The sequence below is a fragment of the Podarcis erhardii genome (assembly GCF_964252035.2).
Source record: "Podarcis erhardii genome assembly, chromosome: 3".
Lineage (NCBI taxonomy): Eukaryota > Metazoa > Chordata > Lepidosauria > Squamata > Lacertidae > Podarcis > Podarcis erhardii.
The window spans coordinates 102,665,975-102,680,485 of NC_138507.1; the positions used below are offsets into that span (position 1 = coordinate 102,665,975).

The window sequence follows — 14,511 nt, forward strand, 5'->3', positions numbered from 1 at the left end:
AGAGAAAGGGGTAAAAAAAAAAAAAAGTTGCACTGGTTTAGTTTCTAATATAAGAGCTCCTAAACCAATAAAGCAGGTGCATGAATGTTTTATTTTATTACTACATTAATATTACACAGAGTAGCGATGTTAAAAGTACCCATGACTCCATTCATGCAGATATTGTCACAACACAAAGTGAAACAAATTTATGGCTGAATGCGTAAAGTCGGCACTAACTCTGTTTCTTTCGAGAATGAACTCTGACCTGTTCTATGGCTGAATAACTCTGCCATAAATGCTGCTTTTTTTAACGGAACAAAGATGACTGCTGGTTAGTTACTTCTGAAATAATAAAAGGGCAAAAATAAAACATCCAGGGACAACCTCTTAATAATTAATGCCAAAGCAACCAAAGAGTATTTTAAAAAAAATATTAAATTAAATATTTTCCTGAATTTTTCATAGCTGTCTTTTTGGATTCAAAAAACAAAATTAAATGTGATACATTTAGCAGCTTTGTCTACACACTTTTCTCTTTGAAGGATAATGCAGCATGAGATAGCGATGTGTAAGAAAGAAATAGAACAGTTTATTGTGCTTTTGGGGAAAAAGTTCTAAATACTCTGGAGCCTGGTTGCAAGACAATTTTCATGGAGAGATACATTTGATCAAGGATATGTGCTTCAGGTACTGGCAGCTGCTACAGGTTTGTAATGAGTTCAGAGCCAATTTCCAGTCTGAAGAAGTACCTGAATGCCTAATAGGGCAGGATTTTCTCCCTAGGAGTTAGCAAAAACATGGCCAAACTTGTTGATAAAAATGGAATCTGAACAAGCAGTTAAGTATGGCAACATTGTGCTTGCTACGCAAAAGAGTAGAGTTCTACAGACATTACCGTATTTTTTACTCTATTAAGACTCACTTTTTCCCTCCTAAAAAGTAAGGGGAAATGTGTGTGCGTCTTATGGAGCGAATGCAGGCTGCGTAGCTATCCCAGAAGCCAGAACAGCAAGAGGGATTGCTGCTTTCACTGCGCAGCGATCCCTCTTGCTGTTCTGGCTTCTGAGATTCAGAATATTTTTTTTCTTGTTTTCCTCCTCCAAAAACTAGGGGCGTCTTGTGCATCTTATAGAGTGAAAAATACGGTATTTTGTTCTTCCACATGGCAGTTCCCTTGTACTTCATTTCTCATGGAAGACTGATGAGAGAAACCTGTGTTTAAGCTCTTGTAAAAGTCTCCCTAATAAGATATGGTCTGAATCACTCATAATGAAGTTTGAGCTTTGGGCAGTCTAAGGACTTGCAGAACTGAATTCTCTCTGGCTGATCAATGTCTGAAAACAGTATGCCTGGATTTGGAAATTGGCCTGTGCAGGTGGCTTGCAATTCTATCTGCTTTTATCACACTATTTAAAATTATCCTGTGGCTCTTTGGCATGGGTACTTTCACCAGACCTACCTGCCTCAGACATGGATACCTGAGACATAATATAACTCTACAGAGCTGCAAAATTGGAGAAAAAACAACCGAGTCTACTGTTTAAGACTGGTACGAAAGGAAAAACCAGAAAACAGGGCAGAATCTCTACAGAGAATATCAGTAAAAGATATATTTTGAGAGGCACGTTAAAATGTGCTCAGTGAATGTTATGGAAATGCCCTTCCATACATACCAAAACGAAAAATAAACAAAATGCCATCTCACTATTTTAAGCAAAAAGCACACAGAAAAACTGTACTGCTGATGTTTTCGGGCAGTTAAAGGGCAGGGAGAGCTCATAACTGGAATGCACCTTTTAATGTTTCAAAACCTTGCGCATATTCTTTTAAAAGGAGGTTTGAAAAGGTTGTCTAAAACGTTTCTAAAGCCTTCATTAGAAAATTAAACACCTGAATTTCTTTCAAAGCCAGTAAGAATCTGCATGTACAGAACATACCTTTATAACTCTGAAAAATCACACATGCATTCTGCTCAATTTTAGGGGTGCAAAGCAAATTTAAAAGCACATTTAAAGTTTATTGATGCAAAGTGAAAACCTTCTATTGGCTTTGTGGAAGTGTGCATCGTGCTGCGAATTAGAACAGTAAGAAGAGACTTCAGACACCAGCCTAAGTCGAGGCTCCGTTTAGGGAGGCAGAATTTGATAAGCGCATATGTTTGACATCATTAGCCTACTCAAAGTTCACTTATCCAGTAATAACCTGCCAGCTTCTGCAATTCATTAAATGGACTCCAGCCTCCATTGTTTCCAGGATAAGAAATCTCAATGGCAGCCAATTCTAGCATCCATTTAACTGTTACGAAGGGAAAGATTATTGATATGCAAGGCAACCAAGGTCACCATATTGCCTTTTCTTGGCTTGTAAAACAGAAACAATAATCACTGCAGAGTTACTTACTTCTTGATGTGAGCCAACACTGTGTTATTGATGTAAAGCATACGCGACAATTTAAGAGAGCCACTGAGGTCTGCCATCATCTTCTCAACAGTGGCTATACTCTCCACATCTCCCTTCTTAGCCAAAGCCTGAACAAGTCGAGTAATTGCCATCGGAATGGGCACCTTGCCACTTTCAATGAGTGCCTTGAGAGTAGATATTGCATCTATTCAGAATATGAAAAAGTAAAAAAGAAAAGTCATCATTCAGAATGGAAACTTGGGCCTTGGCCTATTATATTCCAAATTTATATATTTAATCAACAATAGGGAAAAGAGCATAAAATCTCCCCAATCCTATCCCTTGAATTCAGTTGGGTTCTTTTGTGTGACACCAATCACCTTTGCTGTTGTGCATTTGCCATGGAAGCCTCATACCGGTTCTACTAAGTTCTACTAAGCAAGATGGAGGCACTGCGGGCGAGTAGTTCCCATATCAGAAAAATTGGTCAACTGCCTACAAGTGAGGGTTACACTCAATTTGGAGGGGCACAACTCTGTCAGTACAACTTGCTAGGATGCATTGGTAAAGGCATGTATCTTCTGCAGCAATGCCGTAGACGTCTTCCTGTTCATTTTCAGCTTTTAAACCCAGCATATAGCCATGGTATAAATCAGGGGTGGAATACCTCTGGGCCCCTGAGCCATATTTCATCTGACTTTCTGGGTCCCCTCCCAACCACCAGCTGTTCAGTGGGAACAGCTGAGAGGGGAAAGGGCTTTGATATTTTGCAAACAATACAACTGTAGATACTTCATCTGCAATATCTGCTGAAAGTAGATCAAAGAAGATGGGAGAAAAAATTCAGCAGACATAAGACTTGTATATCTTGCAAACATACCAAAAGTGTTGACACATTTTGAAACTGCACGCATGCAATTTTTGGAATGAACCTGCATTTTGAATTTGAGGCTTTGAATAACTGTAAGGCAGGGCTTAGAGTTCAGCTGTGCATTGGCACTGTTTGCTTTTGGCCTATGGGAGACCTTTTTAAAGATACAAACAAGCAGGGGGGAAATCTACAGAGAAAATGGGAAGTGAAACTTTATTCCTAATTAAATACATGTTAGTTTCTATGAATAACAGGTTAGTGTGTTCACATTTGAATTTGTGTGTGTGGTTAAGGGTGTGCAATTATGTTTGGGTCTGGTCTTGCTGACTATTAGAACGTAGAGTCTGACCTTTGTCTCACGGAAGTATCCTTTCCTGCCCAGAATGCTTTTGTAGGAGACACCTGGGACAGTCTCCACCTGAATATTACCCTGTGTCTTTTTAACAGTTGGTGTAGATACCATGAGAATGGTTTGGTTTCCTGCTCTTCGCTTTACTTTTAATACTCTCACAGAAGAGTTCTATATTTGCAGGTAATAATCAACCTAACCTTTGCACATTTTTTTATATTGCTTGTCATTTGTTGGGGCACACATTTCAGTTTTGGGGGCTAGAGATGATATGGTTGTGGCTGTGCAACATCACAAGCGGCTATCAAAATGCCCAATGAATAGGAATCCCAATTCATGTGTTTTTGCAGCTTAGTAACTTTAAATGGCAGACGTCTTCCTGCTCCTAATGTCTGCTCTTTTGCCAACTATGTCTTGATGAACAAGTCCTTAATCAAAATCTATTCCCCGAAAATCTTGGCTTGTGCACTGATGGTTTTAAAGCCATGAGCATCCTTGCTCAGATTCCTCAAATCTGGGTTTACAAGCTGCTTGTAAATAATTGAAAATGAAAACCAAGCTTCTAGCATCCATCCATCCATCCAGCCCCCTCCAACTTAACTAAGACCTGGCTAAAAGCCAGCATGCATAAGAGTGTATAATTTGTAAAGCAGTGGAAGTGTACAACATGAAACACCATGCAACTGAAGTTGACAAATGTATTTTAAAAGGTAGTAAAGAAATACAAATTGGCAAGGATGAACAGGAGGATTTCTTTTAAGAATACATACATAGGACTGCTTTAAGATATTCCTATATGAATAAACTTGCTTGTTGAAAATGAGCAGCTATATTTACAATCACTAGTTTGTGCATATAGATTATTCTAAAGGATTTCATACAGGTAGGTGTTTCAGTTTTCCACTTCGGGATGAAAGTGGGTCGTCTATGTTCAAGTAAACTTATTCAAGAGCATGCTCTTCCTTTAGCATTTTGTTTCAAGCAACAGGCTAGTGTACCCATCTGAAAGTATATTTTTTCACAAACGGGGGCACTTGTAATTTCAAGTGACAAGCTTGAACTGAGGCCTACCAAGACACAGTAAGGTGCATTTTGGGAGCTATTTGGATGTATACAAGAGATTCAACCAGCTGCTTCACTATTCAGGATTCTAGGTCAATAAAAGAAAGGGAATTTTGCATGACCAGTATAGGGGAGGCCTAGAAGATGAACTCAAAGACATGTGGTTATGGCAGGAGCTTCTCATGTTCCACATGTCAGAGGATACTGCCAGGAGCAAACCAGGACATGTGTTTGTGTGTTGCTGTAGCAGTGGGAAAGCCAAGTGCTAATGTACACGTAGTAGTCAGGATTCAGGAGAGAATTGGGACAAATAAAGGCAAAGGAACACAAGATGACTCAGCCAGCAAGTTCAAAGCTTGGTGCAGGAGCTGAAGTCTCTGTGGCATGTCCTTTATAGTGGCTGCTGTTAGGGATGGAGCAAAAATGAAGCAGAAATGCCCTGTTTAAAACAAGGAGCTTCTAGCTTTCAAATACATTTTTTAAAAGCAAAATATACACATATACAGTAAAAAAATATGATGATGTTCCTAGTTTTTGCTGACTAGTGGACAAAAAGGAAAGAAGTCAAATACAATGTAAGGCTACAACGCCTGGGCAAGTGAAAAATGAAGGATGCTGTCAGCAATAAGAGAATGAGGAAGGGGAAGGGGAAGGCATTGAAGTCAGATGGTGTGATGATCAATTCAAAATGAGCTGTCGGGCAGAGAGGGAGAGGCATGAAACAAAAGGGAATTTGTAAACAAATATGACTGTTCAGTGGCATGTGAAAATGCTGAATCTCCAGCACAGTTGTTCGGCTTCTTTTAATTAATGGAATTAAGTCATAAAAGGACAGATTTTAAGTTTACGTAAGAATTTTAGCAGAACCTCTCAATACAAGCTTGATTTACTACTCCAGGCCCTCAAAACGAATCTAAATCGGGAAGGCAAAACAGGAAGAACAGGAAGCAAAGCAAGCAGCTTTAAGACAGAGTCTTGGTACAATTTTGACTGTGTGTGTTTTATATGGAGAACATATTACTATGTGCAGTGTAATGCACTCACTAACAAGAGAGGTAATGACGCTGAACTTTTGGTGAATAGTCCTCATGTTAAAATGACATGTTATACTTTTAATAAATATCCACATAAGCAATGAAACACTTAGCAATCAGCAGTTATTCCAAACAGTTCCAAATCTTGCTAAGTAAAATTGAATGTTAACTGCCTAAATCTGCATAGGCTTCAGTCTTCTAAACCTGAACTTCAGTGGCTTTGTCCTGGTAAAAACATCACTTTCACTTCTTTGTAGCACCTCCAAGTTGAAGACAAACAACATGTGTGGAAGAGAGGGTTGCAACAATAAAATGGTCCATCATTACATTTTCAGGCATTTATTTTGCAACACTGGTGTTTTCGTACAATGTAAGCTTAAAAGGAGCACAGAAGCACAATGTAGGTTTCTTTACTGTTGGTATTGCAAACTATTAAAAAGTATTAGATTAAGGTTTTTAAAAAATCAATATTATAATCATTTAGTGCACAACCATGCACATTTAACACTCAATTTAACTCACTTGATATCTTGCACTACCAACACAATGTGCGGGAAGAAACTGCTGGGAATTGTTTCAGATGCTCTAAAGTATGTTAATTTCCAAGCAAAATGACTTGTGCTGTGAATTTTAACGCACTTGAAAGCCTGTACTTTCTCTCGTTCTGGAGCACAAATTTTGCATGTCTGAAGAGCTGTGATTCATCTTAAGAAAACCCATCTTGTGTTAAATGGAACGGAAACTGGACTAAGTGGTCAAATGACAAGTACATTCATATTCAAGCTGTATTATAAATGCATGTACAGTAATTTACGTCTCTCAGCTACCACAAAAGGCGCTTGATAAGCAGGTAATTTGCTAAATGGACTCCTTTATCCAAGTATTCGAAGGGCGTTACAAGAAAAATCTGCAGAGGCATTAATGTGACGTAAAGGTCAAGCATTGTGACATACCTTTCAAATAATCCCGCCTAACTTGCGTTATGATGAGGAGGCTGCTGGCAGCATCGTTCAGCACGAAGCCCTTGATGTGGGTCTCAGCGCTAAAAGAAGCAGACATTTAGAAAGGAATTACTGACATGCTTCTGATACGATAATAAATGGTTGAGCACCAAGGTGAAATTATAAAAACTACTGTTCGTATGTTAAAAATATTGCCGCAAAATATCGACCTGGAGACAGCTTTTGTGTTATCCTGTCAATGGTTATAGAAGGATAATTTTTTTGTGCATTCTGACAGATGACAAAGTTGGAAATGAGCAACAAAAGAAACAAAGTACAAGATTTTTTTTAAACAATCGGTTCAGATTCTTGAATGCTGACATATTAGATGACGAAAATAACTGCATGCCCAGCATTGTTCTGCTGTATCCTAAGCGGGATACTTCCCCCCCCTCTTCTTTTTAAAACAGTCACCATAATTATAAAATGTAAAACTATTCTTTCTGCAATAAAAAAACGAAACATTTATTTTCAGCACTGTATATTTTAAATATAAACTAAAGGGATATTATGAACCAACACCGTATCATTTGGTTGATTTAATTTTCAAATTTCTGTCATCTAGATGCATACAGGTTTTTTATAATAAAAAAACCCCTCAACGTATTGCTTTTGCTGCCTTAAAACTAAATTTCATAATTCATCAGTTCTGCATCCTTTAGAAAGCAAGAAGAGGGGAAAGACGGAGGGAAAGCATCCCTGGGTCTGAAGCATCAACAAGAACTTGGCTTTAATAATATTGGTTAAAGCCTTTCGAGAAACATACACTGAGTGACTAACCAGAAAATCCTTTTCTATTTTTCCAGTGCGTGCCTTGAAATGCCCTCAACATCACTAATGAAATTCAGACTTTCCTTAATATCTCAGGATAACTTTACACGGTTCATTTTCTAGGTTAGAACATCTCCACTGGTCGGAGTGTATGTAGGGCTGCCATTTGCCATATCAACAATCAGGCTAAACCACCATGATCATTTTGTGGCAAACAACTGAGCAGCCTACCTACTTGAACTTACGAGCTGAGCGGATTGGGAGGTAAGCAGGGTCATTGCTAAATTATTCTCATCAATCCCAAGAAAATCCTGCATTGAGTTCACAATATAACTATCCTCTCAGTCACTTTCAGCCTCTGGGGCCTTCAGATGCAGTCACTGGGCTCAGGATTTTCTTACTCTCCCAACCAATCCCCTTAATCTCTGGCTAAGCACCTATTGCTCAGTTCCGCTTCTCCCCCCCCTCCCCGCCCCCTCTTTGTCCCATCTGTCAAAGCCCTTAAGTCAACAATTCATGCATGAGACTGTAAATTACATATAACAAAGGATTTACTTTCTCCAATCTTCCAATCTTTAGTGTGATTAAATAGATGTTAGCCACTATTACAGAACTAATCCCTCATTCCAATACTACTAGATTTCTATTTTAGACCCATACCTAAAATTCATCAGAATTCTAAAAGTAGGCCTGGGGACTGACCAAAAGCATCTGAAAACTAAAATTTTCTTAAAGCACTTTCATTTAGTTCTTTCCCATTCTGCTGTTAGATATTATGGATTTTTAAAGACAAACTTGCCCCTTTACTTAAACTGCGTACACAAAAATGAGTTCTGACTTCTTATTCCAGCTCCACTGGAAACAAGGCAAAGCAACTCCAAAAGGACCTCAACTTGGATTTCTCCTTTCAATTTAGTTTCTCTTCTAGACTACCTGTTGCCACAGAATTTATTTAACAACAGCAGTGCTTTATGTATAGCAGGCTTAAGAAAACAGCACCTGGAAGAAGCATTTTGTTTTGATTTATTTGACCACTTTAATTCCCAGTGCAAGTTCCAACCTCTACTGATGTGTTGGGAAGGTGTGAATTTTTATGACGTTTCTATGGGAGAGAGAGATATGCTAATCAATAAACGCTTATTGTATTATCTATTGATATCCAACAACCCTAAGGAATAATCCTTATTAACTAATTAGGCATGTGATCCTGAATATCCTTTGTTCTGATACACACTATGTCCTTGGGTCTTAAATGACGCCATGGCAAAGAAAGCTCAGCGTTCCTTTAAGTCTGCCTTTTTAATCATTTTTGTTAAGAAAAAAGGCTGAGTGCTTCTTCAAGCATTTATTTCTCAGTTAAGTGTCCCTATACTATCCTGGTTCAGTTGTAATGCTATTATGGGTTTGAATTACATGCATGAGCCTTTGGTTTGTGCTCTGCCCCCACTCCATTCTCCAGCACACCTGCAACGAGATCTTCCATTTTTTTTTTTAATTCATTGTGCTTTTTACATACTTGCTTTTCTGTTAATGTGTACTTTTGCATGTGATAGGTTGTTGTTGCTGTTGTTTTTGGCCAGCTAGTGCTAATCAATTTGGGTGATATTTTTTTATATATATATTTTGCTTTTTTATATTTAACTTATTTAAGATAAAGCTGTTCTATATTTTGTTGCACACCTTAGAGTCTTTTGTGGTTATTTGAAATTAGTCAATCTAATTATCGATAAAGACCCGGGAACTCTTTGAACTCAGTTTTGACGTTTTAAAAACATAAAAATATTTTTGAACGTATCTTTTTTCCAAAGTTGGCTTACGTTATTGCTAGGAAAAAGTCGAACTCAACTCTCTCAATATGCTCAAAATCTACAACCCCTATGTCCTCCAGCAGTATGCAAATGAGATGGCAGCCACCCCAACAAATGGATTCAGATCACCTGCCTGCTTCTGTCCCTTTTCATTTAGTTGCATGCACTGTCATTATATCAGGCAGTGATCCTGACAGCCTCTTTCAAGTGCTTAAAATGGTCTTGTATAAAACGGCCACTTTTGCATCTCATGTTGCACAACTTTTGGCATTCGTGGCCCTATCTGTACATGCAGAAAGAAAAGGCCTTCTTTGATTTCACAGCCCTGTTGGATTATGACCAAAGTTTTTTGTTTGGCTACTTTTGACATCTTCCTTTCTGCCCCTAAGATAATACCTAAAGTCAGGGATTTTTTCTTCTATAGCCTACATATAGAAGAGGTATTGAAAATGAGAGTTGTCATGGCGTCCTCTTTTTTTGCTCTTCAAAATATGGCACCACTAGATGATACAGATCTTGGTGGACCAATGATCTGACTTGGTATAAGGCAGCTACATATTTTCCTATGCAGGGCTTTTATTCCCAGCCGGATCTCAGCGGAACTCAGTTCTGGCACCTCTCAGGTAGGCGCCATTGCCATTCTAAGAGAACGAGGGAGGTGTTCATGGTGAGTTCCGGCCCCTCTTTTTCTAGAAAAATAGCACTGCCTAAAGTTACACTTTTATATGCCTGTTGTTTTTGTCCATGGGGTTTTGTCCCATGGACTGCAAGAAGATCAAACCTATCCATTCTTAAGGAAATCAGCCCTGAGTGCTCACTGGAAGGACAGATCCTGAAGCTGAGGCTCCAATACTTTGACTAAACGACTAAACAACAACAACAAAGTTATACTACAACTTTGAGAAACTTATGAAATATATAGTGATGCCAGGCAGAAGAATGACCGCTATGTTTATTTTTTAAAGCTATCTTAAGATAAGATTTCTGTGGTGAAATGTTGGCTTATCCCAGAATGCATCACAAACAGCTTTTAAATCAAACATTTATATACGTTAAAAGTTCACACATAAATATAATTACAAAGCAAGGCCTTTAGGTATGGCCAGTTTTGTCACATATTTCCACCGTGAAAGAACTGTATTCCTACAAGGTGTAATTCAGTAGTGACTAACTGGCACATACGACATGGGAGCGAAATTTCATGCACAAAGCTGAACGGCCCAATTCACTAAATGGAACTTCCTACTCGTGTGATTCTGTCAGTGCATTCGATATAAAGTGATGCCTGTAGCCTTCTGTGTCTGGTCTTGGGACTTCACCCAGCCATTAAAAGTGAATGGTGCTTGGATAATGTGTGCATTTGTTAAATTGTTAAGTGTACAAAGTGTGTGACTGGGCTGTGATGCATCATTAGCTACAAAATGACCCGATGCCAGAATGCCAAGCTTTCTCCCCCCCCCCTTTTTTTTTTATAACTTATGACATGCAACATATTGGAAAGACCAATGCATTTTGCTACTTTCAAGTAAGGCCATTTTTCTATTAGGAAAACAGAAATTTCAACTGAAAGCAAAGACTGGACTGGTTTTTATGCAAGGTTACAAGTGCACAGATAAACAAGAATATAGAAAAAAAAATTCCTTACATGTTTTTTACATTGATGGCTTCTTCAAGATAACCCTTGCTCAGCAATGCTCTTATAAGTAAGGCGTATGCAAAGGCTGGAAACACACTACCCTGCTCTTGTGCTTCTTGTAAAATTTTGTATGCCACTGCAAAGAAAATTAAAACAAAACAACTGATGTGTCAACTTATACTGAAGTGCAACAGAACAGCATTTATATCTCTCTTTTTGGAAAAGAAAGAAAAATATAGCACCTGAAACAAATCTATTCCTTTTTTCTTCATATATATCTTAAAAGTCCAAAGCTTTATTTAAGAAACTGTCTGGTTTCTGAGTTGAAATCCTCTCTGTGTAATTGTTTCTTTAGAATACAAAATCCTTTCTGAACTTTTAGCAACCTAAATTCAAGTAAAAGAAGAAGAAAAACTACTGCCACCAATTGCAAACAAGTTATCCTCAGATACCTTCAGAATTGCCATTTTCAAGTTCATTGACGAGCTGCTACTAGGCTACCTTGGTTCAAAGACGTAATTCATGTTATTTTAACGCATCCCCCAACTCTGTGGAAAGGAGTTGCAATGTTTGATACTGTATCATAGCAGCATTCAGCAAATATTGGCAGTGTTTTCAGTACTGGGAGATCAAATTATTTGGCTACGACAAGATTTACATAAAAACATACAATTTACAAATATACTGATATTTAACAAGTAAACTAAAACTGCATTTATTTGACTGATTAACAGTTTTATTTCACACATTCACAATAACTGTCAAGTTAGTGAAAAGACGTTACCAAAAAAAGGGGGGAAAAGGTAACCACACTTTTCAGTCATTTACTTTTCTGAACAAGATTATGGAGCTGTAAACATCCTGTTGAAACAGTAATTTGTTGCTTAATATACTCTTTAAAAATTAATGTCATACACTGGGGGGGGGGCACAGTGCTTATTTATTTCCCTTAAAAGCAGTGTTGTTTTTTAATATTTTAAATACACTACGGTATGCTAAATCAAATAAACTTTAGTTTTTATATCTAGCGGAGTTCAGCTGGTATTTGCAAATTTATGTACCAAACCAAGCAAAGAATAAATCAGAATCAACTTAAGACAATAGCTCACATACTGACTGTATATTATATGTGATGCAACTTCTTCTGTATATCTCTAGTACCTGAATAATGGCACACTTAAAGATTAAATAATACTAGCATTCACGAAATCTTGCACTTTATTTCAATAATACAAGATGCATTGCCAACATTTTATGTTGAGTAAAGATATCCAAACATTTTTTGAAAAAAGAAACAGGTAAATTTCTAACACTTCCTGTTCGATTTGCTATTTATACAATTTCCGGTGTGTTGACCACAATTATGGTGCTGAAGCTAAAGGCTGTGCTCTTGGGTGCTGATAGTGTATTGGATGACGCCAATGTCATCAGGGCAAGACTTTGGGACAAAAGTCCAGGCACCACTTATCAGAATGGGCAGGAGGGCTCCCAAAACAGCAGCATTGGCTCACCTCCTTATGAAGTAAGAGAAGCAATCCACGTCGCTCTCCAAAGGGAGCCCTCCTCCCCCAAGATGAGTGAAGAGGCAAAAATTATGTAACTGCACAACTGGATGTGCTGATACAACCACAGCTTGTGATCTAAACTGAGGGTACACAGTCGTACCTTGGAAGTCAAACAGAATCCATTCCAGAAGTCCGTTTGACTTCCAAAACATTCAGAAACCAAAGTACGGCTTCTGATTGGATGCAGGAAGCTCCTGACAGCCAATCAGAAGCCCCATAAGCCCTGTTGGATGTTCAGCTTCCAAAAGAACTTTTGAAAACTGGAGCATTCGACTCTCAAGGCGTTTGGGAGCCAAGGTATGACTGTATTAGATTGGTTAGCATTATGTCTTCCAAACCTTCATGTCCTCCACAGGAAAACTATTCAATTCTAACCAGCAACAGCATAGTTAAATTACACCCAGGGCTTTGGTGTAATTTAGTGTCCACTCCACCAAAGCTGGAATATCATTTTGTGCTGATTTCAACTAATTCATTGTTCTGAGTGGCCTCCTAAGGAAGAACACTAAAACCATTGGATTCCATCTTGGCTTAAAGGAAGAGAAGATGCATGACGTGGGTTAAGAATATCTGGCAGCTCTAGGCCAATGTTTGATGGTATGTATCTATAGTGGTGGTGAGTAGTTCTTGGCTGCTGCAGGTCACTTTGAAGCCATCACTTCAGGGGTAAAATGAGGATGACAGCGCCATGCCCTCATACCTTTTTATTGGTGGGTCTCTGCTGAGGAAAGAGGGAGTTGGAAATCAGAGATTTCCATGTAGAGCTAAACATTCACATGTACTGGCTCTGCCTAAATCCTGGGCCAAATCGAGCTGACCCAATATTCAGCCGAAGAGGGTTAAAGCAGTCTCAGATCCACCTGGGGCTGTCAAGAGAGGTGGCGGCAGCAGCCATAAAGCTGCCTGTATGTGTCGCCTTCTCCACCTCCCTCGGCTGTGTATTTAATCAGCGTTTCAAATTATAGGCAATGCATGGCCCTCAATTAAAGCTGGGGCCTGGATCTGGGACAGCCTTGGATAGCATCAGGGTCCAAAATGGATCGGTGTGGGAGAGAAGAAGAAGAAGAGTTTGGATTTGATATCCCGCTTTATCACTACCCTTAGGAGTCTCAAAGTGGCTAACAATCTCCTTTTCCTTCCTCCCCCACAACAAACACTCTGTGAGGTGAGTGGGGCTGAGAGACTTCAGAAAAGTGTGACTAGCCCAAGGTCACCCAGCAGCTGCATGTGGAGGAGCAGAGACGTGAACCCGGTTCACCAGATTACGGGTCCACGGCTCTGAACCACTACACCACACTGGCTCACACTGGGAGGCAAGCACAGCCCTATTTACAACAGATGTTACATCACTATATTTCTTTTCAGGCTAATTTAACACAAAAGGGAGACAGTTACTTTCTGTAGTGGGTGAGATGCCTTCTAATCTTGATGAAGTCCAAATTTAATATAACGGAATATGATGATAAATTCTAAATCAGGGATATCCTTCCTACTACAGAGTGTAATAACCTCACATTCAGATGTTAAATTATTCCTTACAACAGTACGAAAGATAGTATCATAAGCAGTTACATACTGGGAGCCTATATATTCAGCACGGAAAGAAATACAAGACCGCTAATATTTTGGCACCAAGATTCTACAGTACAATTTCATGAAGCAGAATGTTAGCTATAGAGCACCATGATTTTGGGAATACAGGTGTGCCTTGTGCCTTGTATTGAATGAGTTAGCACATTCTTTTCAACAATAGTTTAAGAAAGAGTCCAAATTAATTTACCTTCAGGTTTGCCCTTTTTGCAGAGTATGAATATTTCTTTTTCATTATCTGTTGCCTGTTCAGCAGTCGTCAAAGAGGGAGAACTGATAGAATCAACAGCCTCATCAGTAGCCCCATCAAACCAAGTCTTTAAAAGAAAACCATTTTTAAAAGTTACTTATCTTCATACATACAATCTCCCTCTGCCATATCATTCACCAACCAACATGAAAGATTTTAAAGCCAGTATTTCACCACATAAAACAATTAACC

At 38.7% G+C, this 14,511-nt stretch overlaps 1 protein-coding gene across 1 annotated transcript in view; it reads right to left on the reverse strand.

Annotated features, from left to right (window-relative positions):
- The window catches only part of LRPPRC (leucine rich pentatricopeptide repeat containing), a 116,112-nt gene that overhangs the window by 12,723 nt on the left and 88,878 nt on the right, over nt 1-14,511 (reverse strand). The window contains exons 29-32 of the mRNA XM_081854507.1: nt 14,260-14,386; nt 10,924-11,050; nt 6,652-6,740; nt 2,383-2,587 (exon numbers count right to left, since the gene is read on the reverse strand). Of these exons, the coding sequence (XP_081710633.1) occupies nt 2,383-2,587; nt 6,652-6,740; nt 10,924-11,050; nt 14,260-14,386 (548 nt within the window). The remainder of the gene's footprint in view (nt 1-2,382; nt 2,588-6,651; nt 6,741-10,923; nt 11,051-14,259; nt 14,387-14,511) is intronic.